General features: G+C 44.3%; 1 protein-coding gene across 1 annotated transcript in view; it reads left to right on the top strand.

Moving 5' to 3' along the window:
* The window catches only part of LOC119387755 (low-density lipoprotein receptor-related protein 1), a gene marked incomplete in the record, with an annotated part of 115,342 nt that overhangs the window by 24,363 nt on the left and 74,346 nt on the right, over positions 1-16,633 (top strand). Inside the window, 9 exon segments of the mRNA XM_037655263.2 lie at positions 1,139-1,270; positions 2,437-2,700; positions 3,772-3,946; positions 5,887-6,118; positions 7,866-8,055; positions 8,999-9,121; positions 12,208-12,360; positions 13,614-13,742; positions 14,730-14,855. Coding sequence (XP_037511191.1) covers positions 1,139-1,270; positions 2,437-2,700; positions 3,772-3,946; positions 5,887-6,118; positions 7,866-8,055; positions 8,999-9,121; positions 12,208-12,360; positions 13,614-13,742; positions 14,730-14,855 — 1,524 coding nt within the window.

Below are 16,633 nucleotides of genomic sequence, written 5' to 3'. Positions count from 1 at the left end.
ATAACGAAATCGGCGGGGAAAGCACAAAATTTCGCTTTTGGGGAATTTCGTTGGCGTGAGAATGCGGCAGAAAAGATATGGAATTTACAAAAACACATTTTATTTCCAAAAGTCAGTAAGTATGCTTTGGCGGGCCTTACCATGCAGCAATTTCATGCCTCTCGATCGGGAATCTCGTTTGCCACGGCACAAAGTTCGCCCCATGCACTGGTCAGTGACGGCGGCACTGCGAACCTTCTTCCGGCGAACCTTCTTCCGGTTCCGCTGGATCAGCACGGATTAGTGCAGAATCGTGGACAGCGAGCTGCACGCAACGTCGAATTTTTCGGCGATGTCCATTTTTTTTCCTGCCCTTTTCCACCTCACTGATGATTGCAGCCTTATCTTCCAGCGTGATGAACTTCCGGTTTTTTCGTTGGAGGCAGCATCTTCGCAGGCAGCGAAATTGAACGAAGCAATCTCAACACACAGTTCACGTTGCACCAAGCTACCGAGCAAACGCTCCACAAAATGCTCCACACACGCGACCATGTGCGCGCAAAGCCGACAAAGCCAAGCACAGAGCCAAGCCAACGAACGGAACTCCGTGAGGAATGTGGATTTGGCTACGTAGTCCGCGATAACGAGCAGGTGTTTCGGCAAGCCATCATCATCATCATTGTCGCCAGCTTTATGTTTTTTTTTGTAAACAATGATGGCGGCTGCTTCTCAAGTGTGCTGTAGCGATAGTTTTGCACAATTTAAGTGTAGCATGAATGCATTTCAGCAGTTTTCGAATGTAGTTAATGTTGCGAGAGTAGATTATTTGCGCACTCGTGTTTCAAAAATTTTGTTAATGAGGGACTGCGGTATGAATATCTTTCATAGTCGCAAATTACGAAATGCATCGACTCCTATGGGCGTTCGCCGGTGCTTCGAAAATATTTCGTTGCGGTGAGAATTTCGTTCCCTCGGGATTTCGTTATCGCGGGTTTCGACTGTACTAAGCCTGTTGTTAAACACAAGAAGATTAATCTATCAAGGAGGCCCGTTTTTTTTTTTAGATGTGCTTTCTTTGACTTCATTGTCTTTTGGCTTGATACAGTTATTCCTGCTGCTTTCATATCTAATGTAACAACACACGTTTCTTTCTTGGCAGGCGAGCACCCTTGCAGCAAAAACAACGGCAACTGTGAGCATCTGTGCATTCCATCAACCATAAAAGGGACACTGACGGCCCAGTGCATCTGCCGGCCTGGTTTTCGCCTTGCTGACCAGGGGCGTTGCATTGGTAAGCACTGCCATCCAAGGGCACATGTTGTTTGCCAAAGCACGAGTCAATTGGGCATTTGGTAACAATACAGCTAAAGCATTGGGACTTATGACTGCCAAGTAGCACTGCGTGTAACATTTGTAGTCAAACAGCTCGCCTATTGCGTATTGGTGAAAAAAACCATTCAATGCTAGGGCATGTGCACATTTCATGCTGCAGTTTCTGTTTGTGTCAGCACTCCATAATCACGTGATTCTTATGCATAACCTTCAGCTGCACTCTGCAAAGACCTTTTTTTCAGACTAGTTCTTGTTTACAACCACTGAGCATAGCGTACATACATGTTGATTTACTCCAGCTGTCACTTGACTCCATATGGTTTTTGTTAAAGTAGCAAACTGCATTTCCTTGCTTCACTATCGTGGGCTCAGCACTACAGTGCTGTGAATATTTGAACTAAATCAAACCTTGCATAGCTTCAGATCCCACTTATTGGACTTCCATCGTTTACCATATACACTGGTGCAAGGGCCACACTTTTTTTCCGCGATTTTGATGGGGTGCGGCCTTTCAAAAGAAGTCTGAAACTTTAGTGAAATTTTCGATCCACATATGGAAAAACCATTTAATTGTGCCATATATACCTAACGATGGGATATCTGGCGTCTAGCTATGGACATCCTCGCTAGATGTCTTCATTGGCACGAAGGATCAATGGCACCTTCGAGAAAAGTGACAAGATCTCCCAGATAGTGCCTCGCGCCCGAAGCTCACAGATAGCGCCGTGTGACGAAGCCGCAGGACAGCTATTGCCATCTGGTGGCTCCCGCGAAATGCACCGTACGCAAGACACGACGACGCTGCCGTTTGCAGGCGAGGAGGAGGAGGAGGAATAAACTTTTATTGAAACCAGCAGTTTGGTTGGCTGGGCCTAGGCCTCCCACGTGGGAACGTCGAGGTCTTGCCTCTCCGCCACCTCGCAGGCCTGCTGGGTCGCGAGGTGTCCCCCCAACTTAGCAGTCCAAATTTTTTTTCAAAATTTGGACTGCCAAGTTGGGAAGAGCGGCTTACACGTGCGCGGCCCTTAGTCAAGTGTATATGGTATTGGCTCATTGTTTCATGGTCTCTGAACTTGAATTTATTGAGCTGTCTGTCCAATGCGCATTTGCATTTTCTTGGTTCAGCGGTGGCTCCAGCACAGTTCCTGCTGTATGCACGTGGGCGACCGGGTGCGGTGAAGGGTATTTCAACAAGTGACGACTTTCCCGAGTCCAGGGTGTTCCCACTATTGCGACGTGAAGTGATGGCTCCGATACGTTCCCTCAGCCGCCCAACTGCCTTGGACTACGACGCCAAGACGCGCACTGTCTACTATTCGGATGCCCAGCAATTCGTTATTGAGCGCCAAGGTCTGGATGGATCCAAGCGAGAGGTCTTCACTTCGAAAGGTATACACTTAAATTAAAACTTTAATTCAGAATGTTCTGCCATGTTTATTGTTTTTATGAGTGCAAAATACACTTGTACAGTCGTGCCCAATGTGAGTTACGACATGGTACCCGTGGTCAAAGTGGCGCCAGCACTGCACATTGGCGCTGACATAGAAAACAATCAGTGACGTAAGCATTGTTCCGCCTACTGGTATTTGCAAAACCAGTTTCACGTTTGCCAGTGTTACAGTGTAAGCTTGGAGGGCCCCTTCAACCATGGCCACCGTGTTGCAACTCATGCCCCCCTTACCCAATGCCTCTAACGAGGCCTGTAAGGAATCTTTAAATAAATAAATAAATAAATATTGAGCACCACTGTACATGTCTTTCTGCATAAGCTGAATGCTGGCCTTCCACGAAAAAGGGGCTGGGAAGCAAGTTGTTCACAAGTTAGGTGAGACCTGGGTTCAACAAACATGCAAGTTCGGTGAGACTTGCATGTTTGTTAGGGGGGAAGGAGCGTAGAGCCCCAATGCATTTGTTAGTATTTGTAATTTTTAACTGCTGTTGTTTAAAACTGATTTCGAGAGCGGCATTTCTGTGAATTCAGTGAGTACACAACTGAATCTATCTGAACAGCAGTCTTCCAAAGGAATACACATAGTAAATGGTAGAGGGATGTGCATCAGTGGTGTTTATGAAGAAAGCTCATGAGCTATGGTTGGATACAATGTAAGAAGTCATGAGAGGCCCTGCTCAGATGACCGAAGCAGGACAGCCGATTGCGGACAGCCGATTGCCCCCCTGTGCGTACGCCTATGGTTATGGCCCTACATGAAACAGCGTTGCTCTTAAAGGAGTTAAAGGAGCTGAGCTGCATAAGAATTTTTTTGTTGTGTTTTGTATGTTTCTAGTCTTCTTCTACTGTCTGCTTAGCAGAGTTCATCATTAGTTTAGTATTCTTTCATTTGCAGAGATGGGCATCCAACTTAAGATTAGGAAGGCAGGTAGAATAAAGTATGAGGATGCTCATCAGACCTCTACCACCTTCATTTTGCACGCTATTTATACTGTACATTTTCTCTTTAGGCCTGAACAACTGTGAGGGTCTGGCTGTGGACTGGGCTGGCCGCAACCTGTATTGGACCGATGAGGGTCATCTGGGCATCTGGGTTGCACGACTGGACAATTCCACACTGCGCCGGCAGCTTGTCTCTCTCAACATGTCACATCCGAGAGCCATTGTGGTCGACCCCAAGAGAGGGTAAGGGCACTTTCTCACTCTTTAAAGGGACACTAAAGGCAAATGTTAAGTCAACGTTGATTGTTGAAATAGCATTCTAGAAACCTCGTAGTGCTTGTTTTGTGCCAAGGAAACGCTTATTTTGAATGAAAATCACGTTTTAGTGGTCCGCACAGCGTTAGCGCACTTCACATCGCGTGTCTGAAAAGGCCTCCTGACGTAGCATTCGCCTTGCCCAACATTGCCCACCTTTACTGCCCGGCAGCAGACGCAGTGGTTTCTGCTCTGAAGGGCACATTACGCAATATCACATGGACACAGCATTTTGTCGAACTTTTCGTTAGAGCGACTTTCATGAGTGTGCTAGGCACACGCAGCAGTACGCGGCAATGAAACTACCACTGAGATGCGACAGCACGAGTGGGGAGCAGCCCTACGAAAACGGAACTTTTGCACAACCCGCGCCGCTCTCCACTGTGACGTCAAGCTCTTTTTTCCATGAATCAAACAGAAACGCACAAGCAGCATTTTATTACGTCTTGCAATGCTCGGAATGTTCTTTTTTTTTATCATAAGTAGCTGGAATACTAGTGATGATTTGTGCTCGGGACTCTTGACATCATCGGGCTTATTCCAAAACGTCCCACTGGTGACGCATATAGTGTCCTACATTTACCTTAATTTCTCGATTACTAGAGCACTGCTATTGATAATATTGACGTTTTAGACATTCTCAAACATTGACCTTTCACTCCGACATAAATGTTTATTTGCCTTTAGTATCCCTTTAATGTGCATGTTGGCACCATAATTGATGTACTCAAGTATGAATATACCAGTTTGGTTCAACTGTACATAGCTGAGTGTGTTTCAGCACAGTGCACACACAATACTGCTCACTCAGTAAAGTAGCTGCACAAGTCTACGATAGAATGTGTGGTAGAAAGACTTGGCTTATTGAGTGTTTATTACTTGTCCCTGCGTATAACTTACATTACTAAATACATTTCATTAGGAACAAGTAGGAAAATGGGGGATATTCGTGATTACGCACACATGTATAACAGCAAGCAGCTTTCCCGTTTTTGTAAACAAACTGGCACAAATTTTATGAAGCAGAAGCCGAAGAAATAATTTTGTCAGAGAGAGAGAGAGAGAAGCAAGGAAAGGCCGGGAGGTTAACCAGACGAGTTTTACTTGTACTAGTGCATGCAAAAGTATGGTATGTACGGAAAACTAGCAGATGTTTATTGATGTGATTTTTGGACATGCCTGACTATGACACCTTTGCTGCACCATTACGTGTGCCATACGACCAATGTTTGAGAACAACTGAAATTTTGGATGCTAAAACCCCGCACAGGTAGATTGTCCTGACAGTTTACGAGGGTTGATGACCAAAAATGGCTTTTTAGTTAAATCTGATACCATGTTGATTATCTCACAGCTTGGAACCAGCACTATATTAGTGCACCAATAAACCGGCAGCCATAGCGATTTTTTAAAAGTCTGCTTTCTCGCAATGCAGTGGTCTTACGCGGTCAAGCATACACAACGCAATGCGGTAAAGCATACCAAAAATGAAAAGGGTCCACTGTCATAGAATATTTCCTGATAGGTGCTTCTTAATTATACGTGTGCGCACTCATTGCCGCCTACCACAGTACAGGCACTGATAAGTCTAGTAAATTAGTGGCTGGTCTTGAGAGCTGTAAAAAATCATGTTTGTTTTCTCAACTACCCAATTTTTTGGATGATTCTGTGGACCACAGGGAGTGTGAAAAGTTGCACATTGACTGTGTTGTAGGGAGACAGTTGCTACCGAAGGTCAGAGCGAGCTTACAAAATTGTCTGTCCAGTAAAATAATCGTCTGCTTGCTTGAAGTGTTGAAACCCGCTTAAGGATATGTTAGAACAGCGTCCTTTTTATTTAACAGACGTCCTCTGCTGTTCTCTTTCAGGTACATGTACTGGTCTGACTGGTCAACTGAACCGTATCCACCGGGTGATGGCCGGGATGGTGGAAAAATAGAGAGGACATACATGGACGGTTCACACCGCGAGGTGTTTGTCTCGCAAGACCTGCACTGGCCAAACGGCCTGAGCATAGACTACGCTAACCGCCAGCTCTACTGGTGCGATGTGTACTTCCATCGCATTGAGCGCATCGGCCTTGATGGCAAGGGGCGCGAGGTGAGTTGTGCTTTGCCATTGTTGGCATGTTACATTATCGCCACCTGATGTTTGCTTTAGATTGTGCTGGACTCTTAATTAGGGCTGCCTCCTTCAGAGGCGTAGGCAGAAATTTTTTTCGGGGGGGACACCTTGATCTGAAGTGGGGATCGGGCAGGCAGATGGGGTCGAGAGTCATTTTGTGTTCTGTATGCCATGGCAAAAAAATTTCGGGGGGGGGGTGGGGGGGGGGGGGGGCAGGGGCCCGGTGTGCCCCCCCTTGGCTACGCCACTGGCCTCCTTTGATTATGTCCTTAAGGGGGGACGTGGCAATGGGAATGGTAAATTTGGTCAAATTTTTCAATTTTTCAATTTATTTTTTTCTGCAATCCTGAGACCATGTTTTAAGTCATGGTGAAATATTAGACCAAAATAAGCAGTAGAAGTTGAAAAAAAAAGCATTTTACTAGTGTGCTGTCATCGAAAACTATGAGAAAATTGGGCTTTAGAAAATGCAAATCTAAAGTTTTCCCTTGGCACAGTGCCACCATATTGGTGTCATCATAAAGAGGACAGATAGAGCTCAAGATAGCCGCAAAGCTGCATTTCTCCAATGAAAAATAAAACCAGCTTCCTTCCGAGTTCCATTTTCTTAGCTTTTAGCTCCATTTTCTTTGAGCTCCATTTTCTCAGCTTTCATTTTTTTAACAGTTGCTGTCTGTCATCCCTGTGCCATTTCACAACAAATAAAGATATAACCATTCCGTTTTCTGTGCTTAGATCCTGAGACATTGGTGAGTGCCGTAAAGCTGTCCATATTTGTCTGCGTATCATACAGATTTTTATAATTGGCTTTTTGTAAAAGTTGTTAGTAAGACAATATGTACAAGAAATCTCAAAAATATTTGTGTGTGCTCATTTGAACATTAAAAAATAAACCAATAGCATTAAGGCACGGAATGGGCCCTTGTGAATATCCTTATGCAAAAATCTTGATGAACTTATGTCTAATTCATTAATTAATTTTGGGATGACAATGAGAGTCTATCAAGTGGTGTAACTCAAAAACTACAACAGATAGCTCAAAACCGATTTCAGTTATGATATCAGCACAACATATCACATCTGCATGCCAAATTTCATCACTTTATCTCCATAAATAACAAAGCTAGTTTTCATTGCCACGTCCCCCCTTAAGTCTGCAGGACGCTGGTTTGATTCCCGGCCACAGCAGCCTCATTTCGATTGGGGCAAATGGTGGAAACACACAAGTATACTTAGATTTAGGTGCACGTTAAAGAACCCCAAGAAGACAAAATTGATTTGAACTCCCCCATTACGCTGTGTCTCATAATCATATCATGGTTTTGGCACGTAAAATCCCAGAACTTAATTTTGCTCCCCACCTGAATATCTGTTCCCACTGCAGTGGACTCACCCTTTTAAGATGAACATAAAGGGACTTTGAAAATCTATTCAAATTACCATAAGTTTATCATAAAAGAAGCTCAGTACATTCATTGGAATCCAAATGTACACTCCCCTAACGGTTTACTTTGCCAGAGTATTAAGCCTAATAGACCGTTAGTTTTGAAGGAGTACTGACAAAGTTTTCATGCATTGTCCTCAAGTTGAGCATCAGCTAAGGTTGGTTCTCTGTTGCAAATGGTGATGGCAAAGTTCTGACTGTAACATCATGAAACGATCACTCAACTTTATTTTTCTTATGTTTATTAATTTCAAAACTCCCTTGTTTTGTTCGACTAAGGTGCTGGTAGAAGGCGAGCACTTGGACCACCCATATGGCCTGGCCCACTTCGGAAACTACATCTACTGGACTGAGTTCCAGAAGGGCCACATCCTTCGTTTTGACACCGTTTCAAAGAACATCACTAAACTCAAGACTGAAAACCCACCCCTCTTTGAACTGCGTTTCTTCGATGAGGCATCGCAATCAAGTAAGTGCATTGCACTGGTTGTCAATACTGAATGAGTAGTCTCTGTGACAACATCGGTTTCTTAAGTTTTACGCTCTCTGGTTCCCACTTGTTAATATGCATTAATTATTAAAATCTGATACTGTATTTTGAATGAGGAACAAGCATAGGAATTACCGTATTTACATGATTTTAAATAGACTCGAATGCAGGTCGACCCCCCCCAAAATTGCACGTCGGGTGGGGAAGGATGGGGGGACGTGATGAGATGGCTAATAATACGGTTCACTCTGACATCACTTTTGTCATAGCGTGTAAAGTGTGCTCAGACTTCAACGAGAGTGCCTTGGTGTCCAGTCTTTCTAAAGAAAACCTTCCTGTCACAAAACACGTTTCTTGGTCATTTATAAATTTTACATCTACAAAGTTTGTTGACAACCAAAATCTCTTTACAAGCCCTCTCATTTTTGTTCTGAAGGGATTCAGCTATATATTGCTGTTTGTTGACTGGCTTTGTACACATACACACAGCTGAAAGCGTACACTGGGCATGAACAGTGGAGCTGATGTGCTGGGCATCATTTGGAGTTAGCAGGTCTGATGTTTTACATTGTAGTGAAATGTCCACCTCTCTCCTTTTATTTTGTGTTGGGAAATAGAAAAAAAAAACTATTTTATGTGGAAAAATACCGCGAAAATGGAGGATCGAAAGCTCGCAAACGTGTAGCTCAGCTCATGTCGTTAAGTAGCAAGAAAGAGAAAAACTAAGTTGACAAAAATGACAGGGGTGAACAAATTATTTGCAAGGCAGTTTCCCTGGTGTTGTCTTTTCTCACTCGCTTTTCAACAATATTTTCTGTTCTTTTTATCCGTTGGTTGATTAAGTTGCATCTTAATAGCTTGGTGAAAACTTAGGTTTTCAAAGCGTGCCAACGCCATTTTTTTCCCTCTGTCAAATTTGCAGCTGGCAGCGGTTGCAGCAGTGACAATGGTGGCTGCTCACAGCTGTGCTTGTCTATTCCCGAGGGTCACTCGTGTGCTTGCGGGGACGGCTATTACCTGGCCACTGACAACATTACGTGCCACCGTAAGACTGCATTTGCTCAATTTTCTCGTAGCCAAGAAAACTTCAGGCAAAGCGCTTCTTTACTCTGCGCTGAATTCCTTAAGGAGCACAGTTCAGACACTGTTTAGTTTCCCATGAATTGAATGCTCTCCTGGGGTGCAGCGTTTTTGGTAAAACCAAGAGACCGTGGCTTAAAGGGACCCTGAAACAGTTTTTTAAAGTTTTGTCAGCGTTTAGGCAAGAGCATCCCCAAATAATTCGCACCAGAAATTAAGCGATGCACCGTGTACCAAGGCCGCTACAGACAATTATATCTATACCCTCCTCCTCACCACTGTCTTGCACCCTCAACTCACAGACACGCTGGCATCTTCGCCGATCGCAGCGCTCTCATGAGCGCACTCGACGGTTTGAGCTTCGCCCAGTCATGACCTCCGATATTGCGTGCCGACAGGTTGTGCGCAATCTTGGAGGCCCAGTGTGCCCGGCAGCATACCGTTTGGCAACAAAGACGAAGCTCGCGGAGTGGTTGATATCTGCTCCGACAGGTGCCGCCACACTACCAGCTGATCTTATTTTATTCTCCGGTACGGCGACAACCTGCAAAAGCATGCGGACAAACAAAAGGAATTCGAGAAGATCACCGATAAGCGTAAACACGGGCGATGTGGTTGTGTCTTTATGGGTGAAGTTACAGCTGTAGACACGTGGATTGTGGCGTTGAACGGATAGTGAGAGCGCGACCCTCATCGCAGCGACGAGCTGAAGGTGTTCCGCTCGCCAGATGCCTCACAAACATTGCACGATGTCGCAGCTTTACAAGTCACCAATTGCTAGATATGTGGTACACAACACGGCTAGGGCAATTCATTGTGTCCAAGAAAAGAAACCTCGAGATAAACACTGTCGCTCAGCTCACGTCAACACGGAGCACGTTGTAACACAGGCAGACGACGCTCGCTGCCCACAGGAGGTTCAGTGACATGGACTGGACATATCCAATCAGATCAGCCGCCTGCGTGACGTCGCGCTTCCAAGATGACGTGCACTAGAAGTGGGCGGTTTGAAAACGCGTTTGGCTGAGCCGCTGTGATCGGTGACGATTCGCAGCTTTAAAGCCTTGTAATAAATTACACAGTTTACGCACAGAGCTTAAATCGGTCTGTAAATGATCCTTAGGACTTGCTCTACTGGCCCAGTGTGTTCGTACAGGATCGTCAAAACCGTTTCAGGGTCCCTTTAAGTAAGAAAGTGCCACAGAAATATGCAGGAAAGAGAAAAATCTCATGCAGGGAAAGTTCACATAACAAAGGAGCCTGTATGGATTTCATTTGCAGCTTGCTGGAAAATAAAAGTTTCCATTGTTTACGGCATTTTGTGCAACTTAGTGTCATCGCTGCCCTAGACCATCTGGTGAAATTCACAATGAAGACACATATTTAGCTTGCGTGTACAATTTAAGAATTCTTTGCCTAGATGTACACTTGCCTACAAGGTGCAGTCATGTGATAGCATGCCATGTCCAATGATGATGCGTTATGTAATACAAAGCAATATACAGCTGTGTAATGAGAGCTGACGCAGCCAGTGGAGAGTGCACTTCACCACCTCCTTTCTAGATAGTTTTATTTATGCTTTTAGTAGGGATATGCGAATAGTAAATTTCATGCTTGAAGCGAATAGTGATTTGGTCGGATAATTTCGAATTGAATAGTTCAAATAGTATATATTACATATTATCAAGAAAAATGAGCATATTTTTCATGACCCAACTAACCTGCACAATATTTTTCAAGATTGGAAAAAGGCATGTGCGAATGCCAGTTCTTCGGTTTGTAGTGAAGTGGAAGCAACTTTGAATAGTAGCAGGATCTGAATTTCAGTAGGATGCTAATGATAACCACTAAGATATGTTACGTTTTGAAGTTAACTATACTTAGTGCATATAAGTCCATATAACAAGCTCTTACTCTTAAAAAACAAGTGATCGATGTGAGGGTAATATGTTCATCTAACCTATAAGTGGGCTTCGCGGCAGTGCGGATTTTTTTGAATAGGTGTTTTCACGGCATAGCATTCTTGCGCTGCAGTGAAACCACCTTTACAGGGGGTTACATGCAGTTTAAAGGGGTCATGCACCACTTTTCCAAGTAATGATCTAATGACCTTAGTATCGGAGTTTACTGCCTCCCGAATCGATTGCCGCAAAAATTTCTCTAATCCGTCAAGAATCAGCGGAGTTACAGGGGTTTGGCGCACGCTCCCAGCGCTTTCTCTCTTTTCTCGTGCCGACGAGCGCACTGGAGGCTAGACAGGGAGGGATGACACGGGGGAAAGAAGTTACGTCAGCGCGCGTCATGAAACGCGATCGCTCTCCCGCTGTGATTCGCTTGCGCGAGTGCGGCTACCGTGTACTGAGGAATGCGGCGCCGGCAAGTGGCGGCACCCCGTGGCAAGAAGCGCATCTGATCCGAACGCCGCTCTCGATTTACGTCGGCTATCGGCCAATAAGCATGCTATGTCTCTTGCGACGTAAACTGACAGATCCACGACGTAAACTGACAGACGCCCCGCCCACCGACGAGAGTGAGAACCGGGCTCTGTTTGAAAAGAGGGCGCCTGGGGAAACGGCAACTTCGCGCTCCGCTTGTGGCCTTTACGCGGCGCGCACGACTGTAATATTTGGCAGAGCAGTTCATAGCCGTGTCAGCTTTCCGCAGGATGTGTTTTTTCTACAAGCTCAAGGGGTGCTTCATGACCCCTTTAATGATATAAATGCCTATTCGTTCATTCCGAATACTTCAAAGTTTTGAATAATTTAAATTCGTGCTGAAGCGAATTCTAATACTGTAATATTCGTTCGAATATTCAAAGTGCCTAAATATTTGCACATGCTTAGCTTTCTGCACTCTCATTAAAGCCAGGTAGTTTTATTTGTGCTTTTTGCACTCACATTAAAGCCTGAAAGGGTATTAGAAGTTCCATTCCCCAGAACCCATGTAAGCATCACAGGCCAAGATGTCTCTGTTGGGTACGCTGGTTTTCAGATTTTACATTGTTTCCGTGAGATGCAAGGTCTTATTTTGTGTTCCTGATTTTTTTTAAAGGCTCGGCGAACTATACGGAGCCTTCACGGTGTCGTGAGGGTGAATTTGAGTGCAAAACCAACCAGCGGTGCATCGATAAACGCTATCTTTGTGATGGCGACAACGACTGTGGTGACAACTCTGATGAGGACTCTTCACCATCTGGGATCTGTGGTAAGCCGAGTTTCTGGAATTTATAGATTGAAGGACCCTGTCATATTTTTTTGAACGCCTCGATGAAACCGATTTCATCACAGCACATTATCGTCACCAAAATTCGTGCTTAGCGATATTTTTGTACTTCACAGCGAGGAGCCTACAATTTCTTTTAAAAAATTTGCCTGCTGTTGCTTCCTGAAACCCTTGCAACTCCTCTCGTATTTTTGTGTGCCCTTTATCTTCTTTTGAAAAAGATTGTAATGGGCTGGATATTTTTTTGATGCTGTGACTGAGCGGAAAATTATCAAAAAAGAACAAAAGCAAACCCTCATTACCAGTGAGGCATTATCACCATTCAGGGATAGAGGAAAATAACACTGTGCTGATATTAGGACTTCTGAGATCAAATGGTGTGGTAAGGGAGTTGTAGCACATGGTTGCGAGATCGTACCGATGTAAAATCTTGATACAATGATGGGTGGAAACGGCAGACATGTTTACGCACATACGCGTTGGCTTGTACAGTTGAACCCCTTTATAAGAGGCACTGATATAAGAGACACGTGGGGTATAAGAGACACCAGTGTGCTACATGAAAGTAAGGGTTGATAGGAAAATGCATAACTTAGTACCCTGCTTATAAGAGACACCTCATATAACAGGCAAGAATTTCTCCCCCATGCGTGCCTCTTATAAAGGGGTTCAACTGTAATTGAGGACAGCTGATGTTAATGAACCATTTTGCACTTTTCTGAAAGGTATTACAGGGCCCGTTCGATTGTGGAAAGTTCTTTTTCAGTTTATCTTGATCTATCAAGTAGCATGTGTGTTCAGTCACGTTTCCTTTCTCTGTAGCTCGTGTTACTTTACTTTCCAACATGTGCATTTTATGCTCATGAGTAGTGTGCAGAAACATCTGCATACAATGCGCCCACACAGTGGATAAATAATTAATTGAATAAGTACCCATCATATTGCATTGTTTACATTCGTGAACCCTGTCGTAGCTCAGTGGATACAGTGCAAGTAATATTTGCATCAAATACAGAATGCAGGTTAGACTTGGCACACAACACACAAACACAAATGGATGGGTGACAGCACGTTGCGATCTTTCCGGTCTTCTGGTACTGCACTCGTGTGGTCAATGTTCTAGACAGTTTAATTCATTTTTGATTCTGACTTTGATGGTGACAGGTATTCAATTGACCGCATCAGGCCGTGCTTGCCAGTGAGTGCCAACTTTGCATTTTCCTGGTGCTGTGCAGAGAAAGTGACCTGTCAGGAAGACCAGTTCCGGTGTGACGCCAACCGATGCATCTCCTTGCACTGGGTCTGTGATGGGGAACGTGACTGCGTCGACGGCTCGGATGAAGAGCCAACGTCCAAGTGCAGAAGTAAGCGGCATTTGATTCTTATTTGTTATGTGCATGTAGCAGTTTTATAAAAATATTTAGTCTGATGTACTTGTCGGACTTTTCATTCACACATTACACTGCGTGTCCTTGCGCAAATGATGCAAGAAAGTAGTTGAACGCAGCTGCTTTTCTGGGAAATTTTGCTAGTATTACCTTGTGTGCTAACTAATGGAACTACTACTCTACAGGGCTGAAAACACTGCGAAGTACCATCAGCACAAGTTGACATGTGGACATGAAAATGACTGATCAGAATGCCTGTTATGTGTTCAGTAGAATCTTGGTAAATGGAAATTGCTTTTAAACAGAATTGCTGCTTAAAAGGAACAGCTGCTTCCAATTTGGTTTTTTTTTACTGCTGCCCCCCTCGGTAATGGAAACTCTTGCTAAGTAGAACATATTGTCCCAGTCCCATCAGATGTTGCTTAATGAGGTCCTCCTTTAATTATATAGATGTGCAAGAACATGAACACAAAAGCTTTGAGGCAAATACAGGTGTTTGTGTTTTTCTCATGTGTATCAAAAGTTTAGCTATTCACTGCATGTGATGTGTAGTGGCTGGAAATTCTGCTAATCTCCCAAATTTTTTTTGTTTGTAATCCTTATAGTAAATGAAGGAGTGTGGTGACTGTACAAGTATCTGTGTTCTAGTGCTGAAATAATTGAGTTTGTGCACTTTTGTGGGGTAATCCTAGCATTACTTTTGCATCTAACAGAAGCAGCTATGGGTACATCTAATCTTTTCTAAGGGTGTTAAAAAAAAAGGAACTTGTTCCTACAATTTTATATCTGCAGTAGGACGGTCGAATGCCTCTACAAGAAACTGGACTGTACGACAAAGCATTTGTTGTGCTCGGGCCATACTACAAGCGTTATGGTGCATGACTTTTACGATCCCGAGCACTTTGTTATAACGGCGTCTGTACCTTTTCCTGGAATTCAAAGTTCCCTCTGTTTAAATCGCAGACACGACGTGCAGTGCAGCGCAATACACTTGCAAGGTGACTGGAAAATGCATACCTCACAGCTGGACGTGCGACTCTGACTTGGACTGTGGTGAAGGGGACACTTCGGACGAGCACGAAGGCTGTGGTAAGTGCCTTTGCATGTCTTGTGCTGGCTCATAAGGGGTACTGACACAAAAAGCCACAGTTTCGCCGCAAGGGCGAAGCAATGAATGCGATAACAAGAAATTGGAATGTCACATGAAGAACGACAAGCAGCTCGATACTTGCAGCTTGCCGCTGAAGCCCAAAGAAGGACGCCCGAAATCAACGCACAGGTATACACAGGACAAGCGTGAACTAACAACTGTCACAGTTTTTACGTCTTTGTGCTTGAGCAACGTGCTGCAAGTGTCGACATTCTTTGTTTGTTTGTTTGTTTCCTCAAAATTATGGCACGTACCCACTCTGGGGAATTGGCCAAGACTGCGTTTCGACAATGGAGAATCAGACACTCTTACATATTTCTTTTAGATGCGAAGCATCTTATGGCAGAGTTCAAACCGGTGGTGGTGGTGGTGTGCAGCATGACCACCCTTACTGCGCATGCGCGAACCCTCTCCACACACCTCCTCTCCCACTTCCCCTCTCCCCTCTCTCACTCCCCCCTCTCCACTTCCCCTCTGAAACGTGGGCTCGACATGCCGAAACGTTGCTTCGCATCGCCTCGTGGTCCCCTTTAGCGGAGATGGTGATTTTTTCTTTTAAACTGCGGTGCGTGGAGTGACCCCTCTGCGTCTCCTGCCACACGGGGGCGTCTGACGTAAGGTGTGCCCAGTGTTCTTTTTTTTTTTTTTGCACGTCTCAAGGGCAGTTTTCAAATTGAAAGAAAATGTAGGAGCGTTGCGTGATAGAAAGCATGCTCAAGATCCTCTGAGGTCTGCGTACCACCAGCTGTAAACGTAGAACATAAATAGCTCGCCGTTATTTTGCCAGCGCATGCATGGCGTGTGGTTGAGTTGTCTAATGCAGCACGCTGGGGAGTGAGGGGTCGCTGGTTCGAACCCCTGGTCGGGTACTTCGGAATTTTTTTTCTTCTGTTTTATTTTTCTTTGTGCCTTTTTTATATATATTCATTCATATACATATCTGGGACATGACGGCGACGGCAAAAATCCATCGAGTGTCCATATAATTGCTATCGCAATAATATTTTTCTGTTGTCATTCTTTTGCTTCAAATGAAATGTGAAGCCCTCAAGAGCCTAGAAAATGTATTGGTACGTGAGTGTGCTCTGAAAAAATTAATTACCGCATGTTTCGCAACTCTTTGAGGGTCATATTGTTTTGCCGTATGTGACTCTCCAGGGTCGATTTTTTTTTATTGGAGACTTAAAATCTTCAGAGTGGCCTCTTTAAAAAAAAAAATTTACTCTAAGACTTTCAGAGTGACCATAAAGTGACAAAAAAAAACTATTTTTCCTAGGTACAGATGCATTGCTTATACTTAATAATATCTCCATTTGAATCATAATGGAAGAAAGCAGCAGATAATAAAGCCAAGGAAAGTACAGGGGACGTTAATTGTACTCTTTTAAGTGTATCATCGTACTAATTGTGATATAGATGTGAAGAAACTAAAGTGGACGAAAGGACAACTTGCTGCTGGCAGGGACTGAACCTGCAACCTTCGGATTCGAAGGTAGCAGGTGCAATTCTTTAGACAGATAAGGCGCAGGTACGATAGCATCGTTTGTATATGATGGCATCGTTTGTATATACCAGCGCCTTGCACGTGAACAGCTGCAATCGTGCGCCTTGTGGGCAATAAATGAGCAAGCATTAAGCGGTAACTTTTTTAGACATTAGAAAGTAGATCGACATCTGTTTTGTACAAGCGCTACAAATGGGAACCGCCTGCGGGAGG

Source organism: Rhipicephalus sanguineus, chromosome 3, assembly GCF_013339695.2.
Source record: "Rhipicephalus sanguineus isolate Rsan-2018 chromosome 3, BIME_Rsan_1.4, whole genome shotgun sequence".
Classification (NCBI taxonomy): Eukaryota; Metazoa; Arthropoda; class Arachnida; order Ixodida; family Ixodidae; genus Rhipicephalus; species Rhipicephalus sanguineus.
This window is presented reverse-complemented; position numbering and strand designations above follow the sequence as displayed.